This window comes from Danio rerio, chromosome 12 (assembly GCF_052040795.2).
Source record: "Danio rerio strain M-AB ecotype USA chromosome 12, GRCz13ab, whole genome shotgun sequence".
Taxonomy (NCBI): domain Eukaryota; kingdom Metazoa; phylum Chordata; class Actinopteri; order Cypriniformes; family Danionidae; genus Danio; species Danio rerio.
In genome coordinates, this window is record NC_141032.1 from 34,709,090 (window position 1) to 34,735,234 (window position 26,145).

General features: G+C 36.6%; 1 protein-coding gene across 2 annotated transcripts in view; it reads left to right on the plus strand.

Annotated features, from left to right (window-relative positions):
• The window catches only part of ankfn1a (ankyrin repeat and fibronectin type III domain containing 1a), a 196,629-nt gene extending 179,678 nt beyond the window's left edge, over positions 1–16,951 (plus strand). For both annotated transcript variants that reach the window (NM_001442680.1, XM_087274532.1), the window contains 4 exon segments: positions 548–716; positions 1,372–1,538; positions 11,002–11,215; positions 14,842–16,951. In NM_001442680.1, the coding sequence (NP_001429609.1) occupies positions 548–716; positions 1,372–1,538; positions 11,002–11,215; positions 14,842–15,608 (1,317 nt within the window). In that variant the 3' untranslated portion in view covers positions 15,609–16,951.
• The last annotated feature ends 9,194 nt before the right edge of the window (positions 16,952–26,145 follow it).

Here is a 26,145-nt window from a genome sequence, read left to right on the forward strand (position 1 = left end):
ATATATGCATGGAAAATGAATAAATGGATGGACAGAATGGTTAAGGGGATGGATGGATGGATGGATGAAAAAATGGTGGATTAAAGGAGGTATTGACAGATGGAAGGATGGCATGCTGGATGGATAAATGTTAAGACATGGATGGGTAGTTGGACAGATAAAGACAGAATTTATGGATTGATAGATGGATGCATGGATGGATAGACAGTTAGACACGGTCGGACAGATTAATTGATAAGATGGATAAGTAGGGAGACTGTTGGATAGACTTTTACATGTGCAGATTAATGGATGAATGGATCAATAACCAGTGAATGGACAGATAGACAGATAGACAGACTATTGCAAGTTTACTTTAATGGATAGATTGTACCATGCAATAATTACCGTGTGTTTAGTATGGAAAACATTTTTAAGAACAACTTTTTTTTTCTCTTTATTACTGAGTTTTGGAGTTTTTGCTTGCTATTAGTCACGGCATGACATTGTTACCCTTCGACCCCCAAGGGTTAAGGTCTGTGTGTGTGTGTCTGTGTGTCCCTCACAGGCCAAGCACTTCCGTCTCTACACACACGAGGTGCTGGAGCTGGGTCACAATGTGTCCTTTCTTCTGCTGCTGCCCGCCTCAGACGACGTCTGCTCTGCCCCGGGACAGACCAACCCCTACACACCACACTCGGGGTTCCTCAACCTCCCTCTTCAAATGTTTGAGCTCGGTACACTGGCTTCTGTTTCAACCCCTACAATATTAGCTCAGTTGGCCTTATAAAAATCCACAGATTCCTCCCCTCTCTGCCCCCAGTCACACTCCCTTAGGACCTCTAGTAAATCAAGCAGACACACACACACACACACACACACACATATGCAGCACCACAGCTAGCCAAATAGCCACCCGCCCCCCTCGCTGAGCCCAGACTGAGTAAAATAAGGAAAGGTTAAACAAGTAATCAATATTATAATTCAATAAAATGTGTTTTAAAGAATGGAGGATCATTTTCATCCAAATAGCAGGGTTTATTTTGAGACGCGAGGGCAAACCGTGTGCTTGTGTTCTTAGCAGCGGTGCCAGTTTGAACACTTAGTAGCTTATTCAGCTGCTGTTGTGGGGAGAGTTTCAAACAACTTTTTAAACGCTATACTGTGAGGTAGTTTCAGCCCAAACACCATACACTTGTAAACCACCCACAGATTTCCATTACAAAAACATCTTTTAAAAAGATCCGCCAGTGTTTTGGGGACATTAATGATAACCTCGCCGGGGTCTCAGTTTCACTCTTCACACCACCCTGTGTAATGCAATAACATCTCACTCATTTAGTAGCTATGCTAACTATAGTGTTCGTGTTTTTGTTTTGTCTCCTGGTGCAGTTCATTTCTGCTCGTATAAGGAGAAATTCATCAGTCTTTACTGCCGGCTGTCCTCAGTGCTGGATCTGGATGCTCTGATTACCCAGCAGGCTTTTAGAGAGGCCATCACTGACTCAGAGGTGTCCACTGCCAAACAGAGGCACCAGCACATTCTGGACTACATTCAGGTATGATGAAGCTCTCCGTGAAGGATGATTCCATTTGACATTTTTCTCTCCCTGTTGTCACATAATGTATGATATATTAAAATCTCATAATCCTAAAGGGCACCTATTTTACCTATTTAGTTGTTTGTCGTTATTATACCTTTCAGAATGTTACAACTTTCTACTCTAAACACAATGTAGCTGTTTTTGTTGCCTGTGCCTTTAATGCTAGTTCTCCCCGCCCACCGCTACCACATGCCTGTCAGAGTGTGCCTCAATCTCTTGCTTGGCTGCGTCAGATAAACAGCAGAGTGACAGACATAAATGAAGCAGATCCCACGTAACGTTTGTGAGAAATACTACAGTAAGAAGTTTACCAATGAATATTTGATGTATCTGTTGTGGAGTTAATTCAAGCCTTTCCATGAGTCACACACAATGTCGTTACAAAGTTCACACGCACAAACAGACACACACACAGAGAGCACGCATTTTTGCACTGCAAATGTGACAGGATACACAATAATATCCACTGCTGTGTGGAAATCCATTATGTTAATGTACAAAAAATAATAATTTAACATCCTCAAACTATCTAATAAAATATCTATTAAAATAATTATACTGACATGTGGCTGCACTGATGAAGAAAAGCTGAAGTAAATCGCTGTAATTCATTACAGAAATGCACAGTTTTAAACACATTTTAAACTTGTGAAACTCATTCTTGATCACATTTGATGATATTTGATGATCACAGCGAGCTCGACAGATCTTTTATTTCTGATTGCTTTGCGCATGTCCTGTCTTTTTGGTATGATTATACGCATTGCTAAGTAGACATGTTAATACGTGGCTGTCAGTCAATTCAGTGGGCAGGGAAACCACACTCCTACATCACGTTGCAGTGGACCTCAAAATGGGAGTGATTTGGGTCCTATTGGGTCACCTATATATGACTGTGGACACACTTTACCTACACACAGTTCTGTCCACACTACTAAAATATTTTCACCATAGATGCCTAAAATTTAAATACTAAAACATACTAAAATATTTTCACCATAAGTGCCCTTTATATCCTTGAAAGTTTTGAATATTTTAATTGAAGAAAAAAAAAAACGTATGTACATTTATATGTGTTTACATATGTATTATGTCATCTTTGCGTCAAATTACAAAAAGAACAAATTACCGCCTGTGCGAGGCGTTTAAAATGCAGTGTGTGGGCAGGACAGTAAATTTGATGTTGTTCTCTCTTCTGGCTGCCGTTATCAGTCTCACACAATTTTTTTTCTTTTTTCTAAAAGTCTTAGTTACACTATTATTCATTACAGAAATTCATTACAGAAATGCACAGTTTTAAACACATTTTAAACTTGTGAAACTCATTCTTGATCACATTTGATGATGTTTGATGATCACAGCGAGCTCGACAGATCTTTTATTTCTGATTGCTTTGCGCATGTCCTGTCTTTTTGGTTTGATTATACGCATTGCTAAGTAGACATGTTAATACGTGGCTGTCAGTCAATTCAGTGGACAGGGAAACCACACTCCTACATCACGTTGCAGTGGACCTCAAAATGGGAGGGATTTGGGTCCTATTGGGTCACCTATATATGACTGTGGACACACTTTACCTACACACAGTTCTGTTCACACTACTAAAATATTTTCACCATAGATGCCTAAAATTTAAATACTAAAACTTACTAAAATATTTTCACCATAAGTGCCCTTTAAATCCTTGAAAGTTTTGAATATTTTAATTGAAGAAAAAAAAAAAAAACGTATGTACATTTATATGTGTTTACATATGTATTATATCATCTTTGCGTCAAATTACAAAAAGAACAAATTACCGCCTGTGCGAGGCGTTTAAAATGCAGTGTGTGGGCAGGACAGTAAATTTGATGTTGTTCTCTCTTCTGGCTGCCGTAATCAGTCTCACACAATTTTTTTTCTTTTTTCAAAAAGTCTTAGTTACACTATTAGTAGCTATGTTTTCATCCACCTATTTTTATATGCATTTTGGATATGCGCATAAAAATTGGTTAATGTAAACGCTGTGATGCGCATAAATTTAAAAAGTATGCAAAAAAAAAACATGTGCATAAATAAGTAGAACAAACTTTTTATTCAAAATTTAGAATTAAAAAATTGAGACAAAATTTGCATAAACTACGATGGAAACACTTTTACTGAACAAATTCCAGTCTGCACATTAAAAAGGTCATGTTAGAAGAGAGTGTGTGAATGGACAGATCAAGCGGCTGAGCACATTGTAAATCATCTGAAATGTTGTTTTGGTCATTGCAAAACGCTTTAAAAGTTTCTGTATTAGTGTTATTATATTATTGATTACCTCCAGAATTGTCATTAGCATCTGTGCTCCGCGTCTCACGTCTTTAACTGCCACCACGTCATTGACCTCTGAAGTGCAAGTCATTTATTAAATAAAGAAATGATTAACGCAGCTTCTCCTACTGCAATATATTCCCTTTGATTTTTGACACCAGTTAATCAGAAAGTGACGATTTTGTTCTCTTTGACTCATTGGATGGTCTATGCTGCTTTATTCGCACATCTTTTGTGCAATATTTTAGTTTTGTGCATACATTTAATTAGCATCTTTGGATGAAAACATAATTATTGACTTTTTTCTTTATTCTTTGAGCAAGTAGGATTGTAAAAAAAAATCTCCCCTTAACTGTGCCCCTTGTTTACCTAACTATGATGACATCCGCTACTGAGAAACTTGAAAATGTAAAAAAAAAAATCCTTTAATACACATTTTACATAACATAAACTAGTATGTTAATTAAGGGAACAACCAAAAAATACACACATGTATACAGTGCAAAATGATTAGCCCTCGTTTGAAATGATTTATTTCTCAAATATTTTAAGCATAATAGTTCTAATAACTCATTTATTTGATCATGATGACAGTATGTAACATTTTACAAGATATTCGTTTTCAACCTTAAGTGCAATTGAAAGGCCTAACTGGGTTAAAGAGGTTAACTAGGATAATTAGATTAATTAGCAAGTCACTGGAGAACAGTGGTTTGTTCTGTAGCCTGTCGGAAAAAAATCTTAAGGGGTTAATAGCATTGACCTTAAAAATCATTAAGAAAATTAAGAACTGATTTAATTCAAGCTAAACTAAAAGAAATAAGACATTTTCTAGAAGATGTGGAAATAATGTGAACATTTCTTTGCCATGTTAAGCATCACTTGTTTGTTTAGATTGTTTAAAGCAGGGCTAATAATTTTGCTTTTATACAAATGTGTATTGTATACAAAGGTCAAATAGTTTTTGATGGTGGAGAATATGAGATTTAAAACATTTTAAACTAGCCTCTCTTACTCATTTTGTAAAAAAAAATTAAATAAAATATAAAGACCTAGGCTCAATAAATATAATAAAAATAAACAATATTGAAATTATTTTGGATATAGTAGTATCTTTTTTTTTTGGGGGGGGGGGGGGGGGTAATGTTTAAGTTCATTGTATGTTTGTTTTAAGCTCAGAGTTCAGCATTTCTTGCTCACTTCTTCGCTTTAAGCTTTTTATGGAGATTTTGTTAGACCTGTATTATTTTGTGTTTCACTATAATGGCATTGCTAATGGCACGGGAATACTTTACAAAGAAATTTCCATTGTGAGTATGAGCCAATTTTGCACTCCCTCCAATTTAAAAAAATGTGCATCTTAATCGCCAAGATAACAGAGTTGTTGTTCATTGAAAGATTTACAGTACTTAAAAATACTGTTCTTTCACATAATCAGCTGGAAAAATACTGATTTATCAGATTTAGCATACACTACCATTGAAAGGTTTAGAATATGTAAGATTTATTAAAATACTTTAATGCTTAGACTGTTTTTGTTTATAATTGCACTGAAAACAGAAAATGTGACCGATTTTTATATATATTTTTGTTCGAATTATTATACAATTTTATAATTTTATTTTAATTTTATAAAATTACTTTATTTCAAAGCTCAGTAATCGATACTCTTCTGTAAGACGCTTCTATAAACAGATTTGGTGCTGGAGTGTCATAATTTATTATAATGTTTGAGAACAGTTGATAACTACTTAAATGGATAATTGACTCAATAATACTCACTATTTACTCACCTTCAAGTAGTTCCAAACCCTTATGAGTTTCTTTCTTCAGTTGAACACAAAATAAAATATTTTGAAGAATGTTGAAAACCTGTAACCATTGACATCCTTTGTAGGAAAACAAATACTATGGATGTCAGTGGTTACGGGTTTTATGTTTAGAATAAAACAAAGCGTGTGTAAATGATGACAGAATTAGCATTTTTGGGTGAACAATCCCTTATATTGTTGTAGAAACTGATTTTCTCCTAGTATTATAAAGATCACAAACTTTTACCTTCATTAAGTAATATTTTTTCATCAATGAGCACAATTAATTCACAAATTAAAACTAAATTCATATCAAAAAAACATATGTTTAGGATGTTTGTTGGTGTCAATTTGTTTGTGCACTACCTGAAATGAGGCTATAACTGCTTCGTTCTCTTTTATGAGCCACATTTGTGTTGTTTCAATTACAAGGTTTAGCAATACGTCATGCATGTTTCGGTCGCGAGGATCACATGTTTATTCCCAGCCGCTTGGGAGTGTTGGAAACATCAAACTACAAAAACAGTTTAAACTAATAATCCAATTAGGATAGTTTATTGATGTCATAAAGCATAACTACTAGACGTATAAACTGTAAAACAAGTTGTTTTTCTTGCGTCGAAAATTTCTATAACAGCTCAGCAGACTCTCTCACAATCCGACTTGAAAGGGAGGCGTGTGTTAAGTGTGTCGGTCTGAAATAATCCCTCTCCGCCACCACGGTCTGGACTATTAATTGAGATTGACCACAAAACCACAAGAGTGTTTGTGTGATGTCAGGTCCAAGAGGCGCTGGAAAAAAGCAGCGCACTGACCACAGATTACACAGCGCCTAAGAGCGACGAGGGGAAAAAATAATACCGATCAATGAGTGTGACTGCATGACTGTGTGTGTGTGTGTGTGTGGCTGAGAAATGTGGCATCAATTAGCATGAAAACCTTAATGTTCCAGGAGGCGGCAAACGAGAAAGGGCCACGTCTGTCAAAGTGGCACGGCGGTGGAAAGTGCTTTACGGTCGAGCTTTCGTGCAAGAGGGCAGGTTTATATCGCTGTGAGGTCCTGTCAGAGAGTGAACGGACAGACCGCAAAACACGCGCTTCAGATGCATGTGGCGAGATGGAGCTTCTTTGACACTTGACATTTACTTGCTGGTTTATGTCAGCAGATTTACACTGTTCTCTCTGTAATGAGAGTAAAAATAAGTAGTTTTGCATGTGTGTGTGTGTGTGTGTGTGTGTGTGTGTGTGTGTGTGTGTGTGTGTGTGTGTGTGTGTGTGTGTGTGTGTGTGTGTGTGTGGTTGTGTGTGTGTGTGTGTGCGTTTTTGTGTCATCAGGACACAAATCTGTATAATGACATGGGTATGACACAGGTATTACAAAAAGGAGATGAAATATGAGGACATTTGTGACGTCCTCATTTCTCAAAATGCTTATAAATCCTACAGAATGAGTTTAATCAGAGAGCAAAGTTGCACACAGTGCTGTCTCCTGTGATGGTTGGGTTTAGGGGTAGGGTGGGGTGAGGGCAATACAATATACGGTTTGGACAGTATAAAATAAATGGAAACCTATGTAATGTCCCCACTTTTCACAAAAAGTTTGTGTGTGAGTTTGTGTTTGTGTGTGTGTTTTAGCTAATAGTTTAGCTGTGAAAGTTCTGAACTTGTTTTTATTTACCCCCAAAATGCTGTCAACATGCATTTATGAATCCTCAAGTACATTTTTATAAACAAAAATATTTGTAATCAAAGCTGAAAGATTTCCCTCCATTGATGTTCAGTATGTTTGTGGGACAGAAACAGTCAAAATACAGGCCAGTAACCAGGGGGCTTCAGGTGGATCGAACGACCCATTCACCCTACTGACAAAGTTCTCATTTGTCAGATTTTTGACAGTATGCCATCATAGATTGTGAAAATAACCAATAAAAAAACGCTTTAAGACAAATTTAATTATCAATTATTATTTAAATTGACAAATTCTGACTAAAGGCTGGTTTTTACTTCTGCATTGAGCGATGCCTTGCGCATAGTCGTGCATTTATACTTCTGCATGCTGTTTGTGTTGCTCTTCAATAACACTTGTGAATTGCTTGCTATCAGTAGGCTTTTATGTTCCTGTTTTGAGTTTCTTTGTGGCTGTTTTGTTTATTTTGAATGCTACCTTAATGTACAAGCAGCTAAAACTCATTCATTGAGAAACGGAAACTTGCGGACATGCAACAACATTAATCATGAGGTAAACACAAAAAGTTTCTATTTGGACCTCCTTTATGTGACTTGACACTTCAGTCACAATCACTCCATCAGGCTCATGGCTTTTAGCACAGCCCACACTCATCACAGAGCTTGCGATACATGTCGTTGCAAAGTGTAGTGACTGTCAGTGAAGAGGTACTGTAAACGTTTGAAGGCTGTGCCGGATCATACTTGCGCTTGATGCAGAAATATAAATCAGCCTTTAGGAAAGGAGTTTGTTATTTGCCTATAGGCTACAGGGTTTAATTAAAAATAAGTTTTAACAGATTCCTGATTGTTTTTTTATACAATAGATGATAATAAATGACCATTTTAAAAAAGTATTTTTTTTCTGTGTATAATTATTAATAATTATTATTTCTGAGTTCAAAATTTTAATTTAAAATTCTAATCGCATTACATCATTTATAAAACTGCAACAATTTACATTTAATTGCACATTTGTAAATAAACACATTTTTGTAAACAATAGTATGGTCAGCACTTTAACAAAAATGTAGGAAATGTATTTGATGCATCAAAAAATGTGGTAATTATAACTATGGATGGTGCAGTGGCACAGTGTATAGTGCTGTCGCCTCACAGCAAGAAGGTCTCTGGTTCGAGCCTCATTTTTGTGTAGTTTCCTCCAGGTGCTCCAGATTAACCCAGTCTAAAGACATGCGCTATAGGTGAATTGGGTAGGCTAAATTTTCTTTAGTGTATGTGTCAATGAGTGTGCATGGGTGTTTCCCAGTAATGGGTTGCAGCTGTAAGGGCATCTGCTGTGTAAAACATTTGCTAGATAAGTTGGCGGTTCTGTCCACTGTGGAGAACCTTGATTATTAAAGAGACTAAGCCGAAAAAAAGAATTAATAATTGAATGAATGATAATCATCCAACAAGCTAATCCAAAAGTTGGTGCTTAAAATTTCACTAAAACGCATTATTTGAAGCTCTTAATTTGATAGAAAATGAGGTGAATAACTGCAAAACCAAGAACCACCCCTTTTAATAGGCTGGATACATGCCTGAAATATGTTCGTTTTGAAGAGGAGCAAATTTTCTTTTTATGGTGAATAAATTATTTCATTTCAAGTTTTGAAAGTTCTGAATCAACAACATCCATCAAAAAGTTGTTTCTTCCTACAAAATTTGCCAAAATTCCTACAAAATTAGCCTATTTCCTGGCAACTTTTTATCTCATAATTGATTTTTTGTTTTTTGTAATGTAATGTGTGTAGTCATATAGTGCATTTATTGTGTATGGCCGTACACCCAAAGCACTTTACACACATAAGATTGTGTACCAGTATGCAGCATCCACTTGGATGATGCGACGGCAGCCACAGGACAACGGTGCCAGTGCGCTCACCACACACCAGATATAGGGGAGTGGAGAGACAATAGCAGAGCCAATTACAATAAGTGCCATGGGATTTTTAATGTTTACAGAGATTCAAGACCTCTGTTTAACATCTCATCTGAAAGATGGTGCCATCTGACAGTATAGTGTCCCTTTCACTATACTGGGGCATTAGGAACCACACAGACCGCAGGTTGAGCGCCCCATGCTGGCCGCACTAACACCACTTCAGACAGCAACCTTGTGCTCCTATGTGGTCTCCCATCCAGGTACTGACCAGACTCAGCTCTGCTTACTGTAGCTTCAGGGACTAAGTGTGCTGTTGTGCACAAAATTATAAGTTTAAATGTTGAAATTCAGATCTGTTTTGCTAAGTGTGTACTTGTATTTGCTTGAAAAATGGCACAATTATGAGAAAAAATGATCAGAATTGGCAGATCTAAGATCTCACAATTCTGAGAAAGAAAAAAAAATCAAAAAGGTTTTCTTGTCGCAGTTTTATATCTCACAATTAAGATTATATTACTCCTAATTACGTCATAAATTTGCAGTTCTGAAAGTCAGAATTGTAGGTTTGTCAAGCAGTGGTGAAAAGGCAGAACTGCAAGTTTATGAAGGTTTTCGTATTTGTTTTTGCCCAGTTTTTTTGTGAGCGTTTGATTGCACAACCTTTGACGCTTATAAAATTGGGAAATGTTTTCTCATCCCTTTTAGCGAAAAGCCTATTAATTTCTCTATACTCAATATGCATGATTATATGCTCGGTTGCATTTTATTATTTCCATTTAACGTTATTTTTCCCTGCAGTCCGCGGGCCTATCAGAACAGACCAGTGATTCATTTTTGAGGGGTTGAGAGCCGCAATATTAGAGCACTGGGTGTGATATAAGCCACATTGCCTATTTATTCGTATTTTCCCCTAATTTGTTGCAATATTTCTCAGCCAGCAGCATCAGCCAAACATTTATTAGTTGAAGCAGTCTATTTCGCAAGCTAAAGCAACTCATATTATTGCCCTTGTCATAGTAGAGTCCCCTTTTTGTCGTTAGAAGCCCGGCATATTTTCCAAAGGAGTCATCCTGTGGTGTCAGGGCTCATTCCCATAAGCAGGATCTCACATGGCATTTGCTAGAAAGAGCTCAGATTGCAGAGCTTTTCTCTCTCTCTCTCCTCTTTTTTTCATCTGCCCATGCTTCATTTTTGTCCAGCCTTTTTCCTTCCAATTTGAAATAAGCTCCTTGTAAATACAATTGCTATAGTGCGTCTCAAGGATGGAAAATATGAAAGCGGTAGTCGTGAAGATTCACTGCACGGAGGTTAACGGCTCTGATTGAAAACACATTTTACCTCTCATTTCGCTTCTGCACACTAAATAGGAGCAATATGTACAATTCGGGGCTCTGACGTGCTGTGATTGGTGAACAGAGGAAGATGACACAAAATAAATTATGATATTAGTCACGGTCATGCCCCTTCAGACTTCACAGCAAGTTTTCCGTGGCCTCCTTTTGAAGCTTTTGTGCGACGCGCTTTAATGGCTTGAAAAGCTTTGTGATGTTTGTGGGGAAAATACCGCATTTCTCACACTGAAAGCTGCCATTTGCATTTATATCCACTCAACATTTAAATAGCACCGATGAACCTTATTTTCAGCATCGTCAATGAAATAACAGCACTCTTTGTTGTTGTTTTTTTTGTGTTTTTAAAGCAATTGGACGAGATGTGGCGAGACGTCCGCTGGATCACCAATGCGCTGCAGTACGCCCGCTATAAACAGCCTCTCGGTTGGGTGCCGATCACCTGGCTAGTAGATGTCAGCGTGGAGCCTCCTGTCCAGAAGAATGACTCCACGTCGTCTAACACAGACTACGTGCCCACTCCCTCACCCTCTCCAGAAATGAGAAGAAGAAAGCCCACTATTGGTAAATGCTGCTATTCATCCAGACATAAAAAAGATATGTGTTGTGCTTAACTATGTGTCTGTGTTGCATTTATATCATATGCTCCTTTAAGGAGTGAGAATGTGGCATTTGTTAACAACTCTTAAAAGAACTTTACTTATTTAAAATGTAGCTAATTTTACAACTCCCCTAAAATTAAACAGTTTTTTATTGTTTTTAAATCCATTCGGCCAATCTCAGAGTATGGCAAAAGCACTTTTAGCTTAGCTTAGCATAAATCATTGAATCAGATTAGACCATTAGCATCTCAAAAATGATCAGAGTTTCTATCATTTTCGTATTTTTAGCTTCACATTTAAAGTTTTTTATTAGGTAACTTCCAATGTGAGTAGGACACAATCCCTGTGTAAGAAGGTGGTCATGTTTGCTATATTGACAGAAGTCATACGATTTTCAGCACCGCCTAAAATCATTGCACCTGCTGCAGCCATGATACAGCAGCAAAGGTCCTTGATTATTATGCCATATTGACCTAGAAAACAGCAACATTTCATTTTTCGTCTGCAACTACAGAAGAGTCAGGTCTTTAATAGAAAAATTATCAAAAGTCAATTGTAGTTTTTGTGTGAGAAGCTAATGGTCTAAATCAATTCAATGATCGATTCAATGACGATGAATTTAGACCAAGCTAAGCTAAGCTAAAAGTGCTCCTGCCAGACCTGGAGATTGGCTGAATGTATTCAAAACAAGTACAACTCAATAGTTTAACTCTTGGAAATTACACTTTTTTTAAGGTGAGTGTTTCTTTAAAATGTAGAATTCTGTGGAAATTAAAGGGATAGTTCACCCAAAAATTAAATATACTCACTCTCAATTGATTACAGACCTTGTTAAACACAAAGAGAATATTTTGAAGAATGTTAGCTGTTGATTCCTAGTAGGAAGAACTAATTTTATGGAAGTCAGTGGTTACTGCTTTCCAACAATGTCTGTGAGTGAACTATGAAAACATGACTTTCAGAAAGTGCTGATTTTGTAATAACATTATGTGTTTAGTTTAATGGGATTTTTATCTTTATAATATATTAAATTAAAATAAATGCTAGGTATTTTATTTCTGACATGTCCTGTGAACACTATCAAATCAGAGTAGGCTGTTAAAAAGGATATTTCAAAGTGTCTGTGAAGGATATATTGTAAGCCAATTGTACAAGACCTCTGAAAGACAGTTAGCATAATTGGGCACTTTGTAGCTCTTAGATGATGTGCATTTTGCAGTGCTTTACAGGCTATTTGTTTGCACCAAACGGGTGTTTCTAAAATTGTGGGACACAAAAGACAATGATTTTCATGAAATTGCTGAAAAATTGCAGTTTACAAACACTCAAGTGATGCTTTGGCACTCTGTGACTTGAAAATGTGGCCTTCTTTAGATTTCAGTTACTATTAGAAAAAATTCAGGACTGGGAAATGTATCCTTTACAGAGGCGTCTGTTTTAAAAATAAGTCCAATTTTATGTTGGTAGATACTCATTTGATGTCACAGCTGCTGATTTACCTAATAAAGCCAAACTGGCAACAAATTGAAGCCGAGTATACATGACGAATCATTTAAAGACACTCAGTTTTCCCAGTATCTCAATGCATTCCTTTAAAGTGAAAATGAAAACCATGCAATGCTGATGAAATGCGCCTTTACATTTATTTTGCAAGTATTTATAAACTTTGCAATTGAAAACAGATGTATGAAGTCTAATCAAATATTATTACTTGTAGTCAGAAGTGTGCAATAACGATGCAAATTGCCTGCCTGGGCGTTTTTACTTTCATTTATTTTAACTTTAATATGCCACATTTTTCAGGATTTATAATTATTGCGTTATGCGTGAGGATGTGTATTCAACACTCTCCTATATTAGATTAAATTACTGAATTCAATTACATTTTTTTCTTTTAAAGATTATTTATTCATATGTATTATACAGGAAATATTGACTACTATTAAAACATTTAGAGTCAGCAAGTGATTTTAAAAAAGTGATTTTATTCAGCAAGGATCAATAAACTGATCAAAAGTGACTGCAAAGTCTTGCATTGCAACAAAACAATATTAAAAATGAAAGAAATAATAATTTAAACACCCATATATTTATCAGCATAATGTTTTTCGACATTAATAATAATTTTTGAGAAGCAAATCAACATGTTACATTGATTTCTGATGACTCAAACCCAAACACATAAAACTAAACACTAAAGCAATTGTCAATAAAATTTTACTTTGTCATAAATAAATTAATTAAATAATAGATAATAAATAAGAAATGTATTAATTAAATTAAAGTTCAGATCATATTTTAGAAGCAGATCCACCTTTATAAAAATGTTTAATTGTATTACTGAAATCAATGCAAAAAGTCCTTCAGGGGTTAATGTGTCTGTGCTCTTTGGATAAGAGATTCATAAAGATAAACAACCAAAATTGTTAGTCCAAGACACTTGAAAAGTATGTGAAAAAGTTAAAGGTCCCATGAAATTAAAAACATTCATTTTACATGTTAGTATCAGTATTGTTAGTTTTTAGGATGTCTATAAGCTAGTGCGCACCAAAACAATGACAAAATTTAGATTTATGAGATATAAATCTGATATAACAGCCTAATCTCACAATGGAAACATAATAATTTTATGTTTTCTCAGTTTAGTGGCTAGTTCATGCGAATATGTAGTTTCTAAAAGGAGGTATGGCACCAAACCCCACCCCTAAATGCAACCATCATTGGGGGATGAGCAAATTGTACTAAATTGTACGAATCAACTCATATTAATTCATACAAAGCCACTAAATCAAAAAGTTACAAAAATGGCATGAGATAGCATTGGATAGAAACATGTAAAGCTTGTTGTTTTGTAGCTTGTAGCAGGGCTGCACCTGGTCAGTACCTGGATGGGAGACCGCATGGGTTTCTGTCAGAAGTGGTATTAGTAAGACCAGCAGAGGGCACTCAATCTGCGGTCTGTGTGGGTCCTAATGCCCCAGTATAGTGAAGGGGACTCTAAACTGCACAGTGTCGCAAACATAGAGCATGGGAGCTCTTGGCTCCGCCCCTTTGTTACGTTGGGCGGGAAGCCAAAACTAATTTTCATGTGAAGCAACACGCCCCTAAAACAGCGATTTAAACAGCGACACTTTCTAAACTGGCACACTCGGAAGAACAATTATATTAATATTAAATCATAAAAAGGGGTAAACTATGTGCCCTTAAGTGTCCAAAAAGTGCTATATAAATGTAAGGAATTATTATTATTATTATTATTATTATTATTATTATTATTATTATTATTATTATTATTTTATTCACGTCAACTCATACTTTAGTTTCTCATTAAATGATGTCCAATCAAATGCACCCTAGAATTTGACATGCCCCACCCCTTCAAGAAGATTCAGCTTTGATGTGCTTGAGTTTAACCACTCTCACTAGGAGACCTGTTTTTTTTTTTTAAAGGGGATGAGTTATACTATGTCCCACCCTCTTTTTTCACTTCAAATACAAATGCACATTTCAAAGCACTTCATAGGACCTTTATTAATACCCTTTATTAACATGATTGACTTCAATCTTTTCAACCTTTATCTGTTGCAGAGTCCCAGCCAGGCTCAGATGAAGAAGGCTGCTCAGAAGTTTTCCTTCCCACTGACAGTGACTATGACTCCAGTGATGCCCTGAGCCCTCGAGACCTAGATTTAGTTTATTCCTCAGCCCAGGATCTCTCCCATCAGGCCGTGCATGTCCTCAGTGGCAGCGCTCCCGATGTCCTCCAAATGCACGATCTTAAATACAGCGTCTGCTCCAAGTCGATCCTGGAGACTGAATCCTGCACAAAAGATTTAGAGGATCTATCGCTCTCCTCTTACTCCGTGAAGACCACCGACAAACCGTCCCGCTCCAAGTTTCTTGCCGATGCCCCAACAAAACGCAAGCTGCTGTCCAAAAGCCATCCTCAGAGGAGTTATTTCGGCGGACCACACCGCTGGCTTCGTGTACAAAGCGAAAGCCACACTCCGTCGCTTTCCGAAGGTATTTACACTAGACAGAGCGATATCGACCTCCCGCTGGAGACACCACTTTCAATACCGCACTCGCCCACTACCTCCTACAGTCTGGATGAGTACAGGCAGCCCTACAGAGAATCCAAACCCAACGTTCGCAGAATATTTGTAGAGTCATGCAGCAAGACTTCACCCTGTAGAGATGCACCGCATTGGGAAGAAGAGGAGGAGAAAGGCTCACGAGGAGCAACAGCGTCGGGGGCTCGTCCGGGATACAGCTCAACATCGGAAGCTCAGGATGTGGATTCAGATGAGCAAACTAATGAACAAGTGTCAGAGATCCTCAGCAGCACTCTTTAGGACATCATGTAGATGTGTGGGTCTTCACTTCAGTTGCCTCCAAAACTCTCTCCAACTTGCACACTTGACCGTGAGTAAACACTTAGGCTAATCAATTCTTGCATCCTCTTTGTCGCCGAGGATGAAGTTGCTGGTCAACTCCGCGGGACTCAGAAATCATGGCTCTGACTGTTACAATGTTCATTGTTAATGCAACGTGAAACAAAGCACTGCTTTTTCCTCAGAACTTGAAATTTGCTACAGTCAAAAGAGCCCAACAGCGAGCCGACGCTTTTTCAGCAGCCCTTTGTTCTGAATGTATTTTTTTTCCCATTTGTTTTCACTGTAGGGGTTTCAAACGGTTTTTTTCAGACTAGCAACTTTGAAGTCATGAACAAAGTTAAAAACAGCTCAGAATTTTAGAAATATTGCAGCTTTTTGATAAGACTGTGCATTTAAAGTCTCTTTACTATTGAATGATGTACTCACTATACAATATGACCATTTCAATATAAAAAAAATTAATATTTAGTACTTTAAATTATTATTATTCATTGATTCAAAGTACAATTTATTTATATTTACAAAGTATTTTTATAACTTTTTTCACCCTATTCATTCAAATGTTTTATTTTTAGTATGCTAATAAAAGTGAAAATAATAGTATGTATAATAGATATTTATTAACATAAAATATAAAGTAAAAAATACTGTTCATAACTTATTTTTATATGTTTACCATAAAGTTGTTAACAAGTTAATGTATATGTTGAAATACTGTGTATTATATAGATACTATTACACAATGTTTAAAAATATATATATGAAAATGTGTATATACTAAATACGGTACATTCATATACAAACATTAATATATTAACTTACACACATTACATTTTTAAGCTCCTGCTCGCTCTGCCTTAAAAAAAAAGACCATTTGTCAGTTAAGCTGGTTCTGTTTACGGAACTTCTTAATTTATTAAAACCTGGTTCATTAATCGATGGTGATTTTCAGGGCCATTTTGTCAGTAAAGCTAGTTCTGTAAAAGTCTACGGCTCTCTTTATAGGACTTTCCGGTTAATTAAAATCTGGGTAATAAATTAATCAATGGTGATTTTCATGACCATTTTGTCAGTAAAGCTGGTTCTGTGAGAGTCTACGGCTCTCTTTACGGGACTTCCTAATTAATTAAAATCTGATAAATTAATTAATCAATGATAATTTGACTTTATTTTGATGGTCCACTTCAGTATTAGTAGACTGTCTGCTTAATATCTGTTGATACTGCTATATGAAACTTTGCAAGTGCATGTCAACTTCCACTAACCCTATCCCTAACCCTAACCTAACAGTCTACTTATAATCTAATGAGAATTAGTTGGCATGCAGATGCAATGTAACTTAATTCAACAAACGGACCATCAAAATAAAGTGTGACCAAAAAAGTTCTCTGTAGAGAAAACAAATGGGATTTGTACTTTCAGAAACATGCTGTTGTGCTCTATTACTGTGTTTTTAGGTGAACAGTGGAGTCGGGTGGTTTGACAGTCAGTTCAAATTCAGTTTTTGTGTTTACTTGTAATGAAAGATTGACGTATCTGCTAATTTCACTGCCCATTTACAATTGTTTGCTCATACTATTGATGTATGAAGCGGCATAATCCCCGTCACATTACATCTGTTTCCAATCGATTGTGTTTCAGCGTTGAGAAACACTGGATGAATGAAAAATTATCCCCACACTACAGATTCCAAACACAAGAGCCCTTTTCCAGTTACAAAGGCAAGTTTGAGAGGAAGAATGCGTGACATTTGTTCCACAGAATGTGTTTCATTGACAAATACCTTGAGTTGTGCGATGTTTACCATATGCTGGCGGTTTGTGGCGTGTGATTGTTCACATTTGAAGATTCTGTGTAATTTGTTTGTTTCTGTTCCTATTTATGCGGGGTAACCCACTGTTATGAAAGGAAATGAAAACCACTTTAGTTTCACAGGTTGAAGGATGATAAAAAAAACTGCACTTTTAATATATACAGTATATTTGCATCCCACTTTTATTGTAATACAAGTTTGATAGTTGAAATCGGACCACCTTATTTGCTTGTACTGCAGATTTGTGCCACTTTATATATACATAAACATACATTGATAAATATTTGGATTAGTAATCCTTTTTCATAATTATTAATATCAGCACTCATATTGTCGGTAAAGCCATAGATATTTAAAATCAAATGCAAGTTATGGCCTAAGGACATAACCAAAAAGTAGATTGTTTAGTAAGACAACATTACTTCTGTAAAATTATACCACTTTCATTTTTGCAATGATCAGTTCTTTGTGAATACAGTATATATTTATTCACATTAGTCCATACAGTATGCATGCCCTAGTAATTAAAGGGACAGTTCACCCAAAAAAATCAAAATGATCTTTTACTCACCCTGAGGTTGATTCAAAACAGGAACATTTAGACATTTTATTTACTGAAGTGTTATAAGTCATGAACTGCTCCAATCATTTACAGAATGAATCCCAACATTACAAGTAAAACATATACATTAAAAATTGTAGAAAAAGAAATGGGTACACGACTTAATGACAGAAGAATGACAATCCCATTAAGCATTGCGAATAGCACAATCGAAATAAAAATGATTTAATTTCAGTTAAATTCATCCTGATTTCTGTAGCATTTTTACAATGTAGATTGTGTCAAAGCAACTTAACATAGAAGTTGTAGTAAATTAAAATTGTGTCAGTCCAGTTTTCAGAGTTCAAGTTCAGTTTAGTTCAGTTTCAAGAGTTCACACTTAGCTGATGATTTACAAAGCTTATTTGGCATGCTGTCCCGGGAGAGAGCCCCGAGCTCAAGGGCTCCTCGAGCCCGGAGCTTCCTTCCATTGGCAGAGCAAGAAGGGAGCCCGAGCTCGGTGGATCTCAGAACTCCCCTGCTGCTGTAGCTAAGGGAACGTAAGGAATTAGACAAGCTTGATTGTTATGTATGTTGAATGTCTTTGGATGGTGGGAGGAAACCGGAGAACCCGGGGAAAACCCACGCAGACACGGGAAGGACATACAAACTCCCCACAGAAACACTCACCGGTCCTATAGAACTAGGACCGGCAGTATTCTTGCTGTGTGGTTCACAGTGCTAACCACTGGACCGCCGTGCCGCCCAATCGCAGGTAAAGGAGGAGAATAGTGGAGGAGGGGGATTTCTTCCAAACGAAGATAAAGTGAACTGAAAACTGAGGCTATTTATGGTGCCTTAGGGCTCATATGATTGGAAGATTAGTGATTAGCAAATACGAGACTGGACGTGATAAATCATAAGCACGTGATCCTCTCGAAATTAGTTTATGAATAAACTTCACTTAGTGTGGTTTAATTTTCACTGCTGAAAGTGCAAACACTGAAGAGAAAGTCCATCAATGCGCAGCTCTAGAAGATCCAAACCAAGCAAGCCAGTGGCAACAGCGGCCAGAAACAAACTTCACTGATTGACGAAAGTGAAGGAAAAAAACTGGAGGGAAACCAGGCTCAGTTGGGCACGACCATTGCTCCTCTGGCCAAACTTCTTGTGCAGAGTTGTAGCCTAGGCTCTGGAGACTAGAGAACGCCTTGACGTCCAACTTGGAGAAGCTGCAGGTGTGATTAGGTCACCGGCTGCTGTTCAGGCTGGTCCACAGGATCAATGTGAAGACTTGTCTCTCACTGGGGTCACATAATCTTCACTCCTCTAATACACAGCATCTGCTCAACATACGGCCGGGTCCAGGATTATAGATACCTCTACAAATGCTCTGTGGTTGGCATCATTTATTAGATTTATTGGTGTTTTCTTTTTATTACACTTTAAATTTGTGTTATGGGACCTTAATCTCTGCTCAGACAATTTTGAAGTTCAAAAGATTTTAAAAAGTGACTTTTTATTCTGTTTATGCGAAAATTCTGAGTGTATAAGACTCAGTTACATAATTTTACTTAATTGGAGTGGGCAGAGCTAGAAGTATGTAATAATTTTAGCAGACTTTGCTACCGCAGCTCTCCTATTGGTGAAATTTCTCCACAACCAACATTGTGGGTAACATCAGTTTTCTGCATAGAGTGACTATTAAACAGGATATCTGTATGAATATGCAAACAAGTGTACACTAGATTAACGTTCTCGGAGATCAGTTGAATGTTGCTTAAATTAATTTGTTTAAATTTAGCCTATATAAAAATATATTTATTTAAAAAAAAAAAAAAATATATATATATATATATAAGTAAATCAAATGATTTTTTTTCATTAATTTTGCATACTATTTAAAAAAAAAGTAAAATAAAATTTTATAAAATCTGTTACATCTACTAAAATATCTTTATACACAATTATGGGTGAGCTAAAGACAGAAGTTTAATTTTTTAAGTGAACTGTCCCTTTAAATCACACTCATTTCCCGTAATAACAAAGGGCAGCTTTTTTGCAAGCAACATTGTGAATGTGTTTGTTGCAATGTTTCAACAATGTTTGTAGTGTTTTTTTTACTAAAACAAAAGAAAAAAAAGTGGTATTTGCACAAAACACACACACACACACACACACACACACAGCAAAACTGGACTTTCTCCTATGAAGGACTGTAGAAATGTTTCTTCTTCCTGGATAATGTACAGTGATGTCAGCTGGTGCTCAAGAACTGTGGGTCAGATGCACTGATCTGAAACACCGCATTCAATATGCATTCAACACAGGCTCACAGAGACACAGAGGCATTATATTCATATTACACCTTCTCTATCTACTTGTTAATTCTGACATCATACATCACAGTTTCTGGGTCCAAATGCTCCAAAATCAAACAACAAATTCTTCTAATCTATAGTGCTCGTCACTAGTATGTGCACCCTTGGTAATTATGAGCAAAGTCTGTGAAAATAAAAAAAGCTTTTCTTGTTCAACCTTCATCTTTTGCTCAAAATATGTCATGACAACTCTTGGAATGATTTAGTATGGTGATAAATCTGTATATGATAATGTTGATGTGTTCTGTCTTGCTGTAATAGATCTGCTACGCTGCTGCTGCTTTGATTTTTGATGCCAGTAAAGAGACTTGTTACTTCCAGTATATTCACAAACTTGCTGTCTGAGAATATGACACACTTTTATTGAAGATATAATATACCTGAAACCCGCTGTAGAAGATCTATACACAGGTGGAGCTGGGGTTGAGGAGGGTGTATGAAAATACAGTACAGACTGCTTAAGTAAATAACACTGAGGTACTTAAATGTTGAGGAGCAACCTCATTGGTTGCTGAGGTGACAGCAACTGATTGTGTGCGCTATAAAACGATAATGTGGTCAGATGCAGATTGGATAGGACCAATCAATGTTTGGAGACCAAATTTTTTGTTTAACATTTTGCAATAGTTTGCACAATTTTAAAATAAATACAACCTTATGTTCTGCTTTCAGAGCAGAATCTTTGTTTTTTATATAGCATTGACATTGAAAACACATGCAGCTTGAGTTGTGTTGTGTTTTTTACTATTAGAATAGATTGATTTGTTGGCATCAATAGCCTAGTGGTTAGGTGCGTTAACCCGAGTTTGATTACTACTTCGAGGTCCTATGCCAATTCTTCCCCTCTGTCTGCTCCCTATGCTTTCCTGTCTGTCCTTCACTGTCTTATCACATTAAAGGTGAAAAAAACACATAAAAAAGTGTGGATTGATTAATATGCATCAGTCTATGTGGATACTAATGATACTTTTTTTTTTTTAAGTAATGTCAACACTGTTGCTTTTAAGGCAACAGGATTATGCACGTTTTCAAAGTAACCAAGCAGTTTTACTGTGTAAATTTACACTCACCGGCCAGTTTATTAGGTACACCTCTCCAACTGCTTGTTTTTTGATTAAATATCTAATCAACCAATCACATGGCAGCAACTCAATGCATTTAGGCATGTAGACATGGTCAAGACATTCTGCTGCAGTTACCTGAGTATTGTTGCTGACCATGTCTATTGCTTTATGACTACAGTGAACCCATCTTCTGATGGCTACTTCCAGCTGGATAATGCGCTGTCATAAAATGGGAATCATCTCATACTGGCTTCTTGAACATGACAATGAGTTCACTGTATTCAAATGGCCTCCACAGTCACCATATATCCAGCACATTTGGCATGTTGTGGAACGGGAGATTTGCATCACGGATGTGCAGCCGACAAATCTGCAGCAACATGATGCTATCATGTAAATGTGGACCAAAATCTCTGAGCAATTTTTCCAATACCTTCTTGAATCTTTGCCACGAAGGATTAAGACAGTTCTGAAGGCAAAAAGTGGTTCCAACCCAGTACTAGTAAGGTGTACAATTATATAAATGTGATTTAACACAAATTGTGTACAAAAGTGGGTAACATAGTTGTCATTTAAGGCAAAAAAGTTGTTGAGTTTCAACAAATTACTAAAATTCCCATTTCTCACCATTAGGGTAAAAGTTGTAAAGCTACAGTCAACTGAAAGTGTTGAAAGAGCTGAAAGAGGTTGTTTGTCTGTCAGGATGATGGTTTAAGTGTCCAAAATATCTCTAGTTTTGGTATCAAAGTCTCCTAAACTAGATCAGATGTCACCAAAGTCACCACAAAGAGTTAAATCGGTTAAATAACTCATGATTCAAAAGCATGCTCCAGTATCTTCTGTTTTTAAATATAAGATATTTTCTTTTCACTTTTTTGCTCATAATTACCAAGGGTGCCAATAATAGTGGCTAGAACTGTGCGCTGGTGTGCTGGAACACTATTGAACATCATGATAATATTTATATTATTCATGCTTGATCTCAGTTGCTCAGTCAGTGATTCATCTTTTATAAATAGTTAAAATATTGGTGTCTGGAATGCAGCAGAGACTGTAGTTTACACCCTGATTATGTAAAAGATTTGCTTTAAATGGCTGTTAAATGGAGTTCCTCGGTTCAGATGAGTAACCGCTTGGACCTAGAAACAGTATTTTGCACGTCACAACTTAACAAGCAGATTCCAGTCACATCATCCAGATGTTTGTGACTGGCATTCCAGTGGGGGTATTATTATTGTTAAATCCTATAGTATATTTGTCTTGGTACCTTTATACTGTGCACAATGCAAGCCAAAACAATTACAAAAGCATCATATCTGTATATTTTTGCATTATGCATTTATTGATCCAGATAATATATTTCAGTATTGTATTTTTGACGGTTGGTCCCATGTCATGGAAGTTTCTGTTGTAACTTGTTTGCTTTTCGTGATGCATCTTGAATATGAAGTTGTGACAGATGTATTTAAGTCATAAAAATAAAAAATAAACATTCCAGTGGAAATATTTTATGATATGCTACTTGTGTTTCTTTCTTTTCAGGCCATTACAGATCATTATTCATTTATTTTTAAAATGAACTTGTTTCCAGTAAAATTGCGGCAGAACACACACACTGATGATTATTGGACTATATTTAAATATTTACAAATCTATTTTCCAATTCAATTCATCTTTATTTCTGTAGCGCCTTTACAATGTAGATTGTGTCAAAGCAGCTTAACATAGAAGTTCTATTAAACTGAAGCAGTGTCAGTCCAGTTTTCAGAGTTGACGTTCAGCGTGGTTTAATTTTCACTACTGAGAGTCCAAACACTGAAGAGTAAATCCATCGATGAGCAGCTCCACAAGTCCCAAACAAAGCAAACGAGTGGCAACAGTGGTGAGGAACAAACCTCAAGAGAAACCAGGCTCTGATGGGCACGATCATTTCTCCTCTGACCAAACCTCTTGTGCATAGCTGCAATATAGGCGCTGCAGAATGCTGGACGTCCATCGTGGAGAAGCTACAAGTGTGAGTAGGTCACCGGCGGGTGTTCAGACTGGCCCACAGGATCAATTCGGAGACTCGTCTGTTACTGGGGTCATTCAGGAATCAGTCTCATGCTTTCCACTACTCCATGACCACCACAGCATCTGCTCAGGATATAGCCAGGTCCAGGATTATGGATACCTCTAGAAGTCCTCTGTGATTGGCATCAGATCTTTGTGTTGTCCTTGAGGTCCTCGATGGTTGGCATCATCTCTTCACAGGTCTTGAATCACGTCAATGGCACTGCACAATCTTTCGAGGCCTCAGGATGAGTATACCCAATATAATTAGCGTAGCTGCTGTTCATAGTGTATTGAAACGAGACCTATTAAATATCAATACAAAAATGAACAGCTATAAATGAAAATAGCAGCTACTGTATATAAACAAACATGTAAAGCAAATGAGTATTTCTAACAAAATGTCTGGTTCATCAAGGGCTCTATTTTAATGATCTAGGCACAAAGTCTAAAGTGCAGTTCGCAAAAGCATTAAGGGCATGTATGAATCCACTTTTGCTATTTTAAGGACAGAAAAATACGGTTTGCGGCCTGGCGCATGGTCTAACAGGGTTGTGCTCATTCTCTTAATGAGTTATGGGTGTTTTGAGCATAACATGCATTAAAACAATCAGAGTCTCATTTCCCATTCCCTTTAAGAGTCAGTTGCGTTGCACCATGACATTTACATGGGGGACTTTGTATGTAAGTATAAAAACTGAACGCTTCACTAGAGAGAAAATAGTTAAACAGACTATCTGCACAAGGATAAAGAGCGAAACTCATCCATTCGGCCTCTTTACTTTCTCTTTATTTTACTTTTACTCTACTATCCTCCTTTACTTTTGTGGATAAGGATAGTTGTAATAGTGCTGTACAACTCCACTGAAGACATCCACCAGCCTACAAATTTAATTTTGTTTGTTACGCGCAAAGATTGGTTTTAAAACTATTTCTAAATTCAGTTCTAATTTCCAGCAAACTAATAAATAACCAACAATAACAAAGTGTGGTCAAAAAACACACGTTTTTCTTATGTCCATATAGTGACACATACATCTCAAAAACCTGACAGCTAGAAATTGTTTGTATTAAAACATAAATAAATATGCATGTAATAAATAATACTGCCAATGATAATAACATTAATCAAATGTAAACTGTCATGAATAAACTGAAAAAAGGCGCACAAGATGAAGAAGGCATGAAGGTAGTGTTTTATATATATATATATGTAGTAAATAACAATTTTTGTAACATTTCAGTCCTTTATTTTTTTCATACAGTATGTAAAGATATTTGTGTATTGCTGTACATCCTGTGTGTATTAAGCGACGCCTGTTTTTATTGCCCTCTGCACTAGTTTTCAGACTTTTAGTTGGTTAATGGCGCAGTCTATTTCAGTTGTTCAGAATAGCAGTGCTCCAACAATGCGCTTTAACACACCTCCTTTATAGACCGGAACATCCATGAGTTCACAAGGTGGCGAAAATGGATCTGCTATTTAAACAAAAGTGGCACAAAACGTGAAAATCAGGGTTGCACTGGTTAGAAAATAGCAACAAATCAAGGTAAACATGTCTTGCGGCATATTGCGCCAGGTATATGATAGGGCCTTATGACAGGAGTGTGTCCTACAGGTGGCTGTTGAGCCCACTCACCTGCACGGAGCACACTCATTCATCTCCTACCGGAATGTGATGCATTGTGTGTATGCTTTATTAAAAAGATAGGTCTTTAATCTACCTTTGAACTGCTACTTTAGTCCCGATTTAGTCAGAATGTCACGATTAATTCAGTGGATCTGTAATTAATTGTGAAATTTAATTATTTTGAATTTCATTTGTGAAATTTAAATTTCTATCTAAAATTCTTGCCACGCCATTTTTTATCACTCCAGATGTTTTTAATGTTTTTTATGAATTCGATTCCATTCATTTTCATCAATAAAAGCAAACAGGGCATCAGAAGGATTGTGTGTTTGTGTGTATGTTTGTATTTAAAGGCGGCCCGACTGCATGTGAGCCACAGAGAAACCGTAACTTTTTAAATGGAGCGTTCAGATTGCTCTCTTGTTAGATCATCAAAGGTCTTCACAGGGAACTAAACAAAAACAAATGACATTTTTATCAAGCAGGGTCATGAAAGAATGAGGAATATTTGTAGCTCGAGCTGGGAGGCCTTTAGATCCGTCATTAAGATTAACTGAACTTCAGACACTGATGGTCATGGAGGAGCGACTGGCCTTCACTCAGACATTTCACCAAAAATCAAAGTGCAAATATTCCTCCAGATGATTTGAAACAAGTGGATCTCAGCGTCAGTTCAAGTGAGATGCTACAGAAAAAAAGTAATATTGAGGTTTTGGGCTTTGAGTGTTTTTCAGTCTAATGTAAAAAAAAAAAAAAAAAAAAAAAACATCTTTACATCAACTTTTAAGCATGGCAGCACTTACACCAAACATCAGTATTTTATTCATAAATTTCTTTAATAATTTTAAAAAGGGAGGGATTTTTAAATCGGAGTACTCACTTTGATTCCCCGGACTGCGATTGGTTGGGGAAATTCCAAACTAAACCAAAACAAAACATTACAATTGGCTTAAGATTGGCAATTAAAATTTGGGATATTGCAACCTGCAGAACCTGGGAACTTAAAACAACAA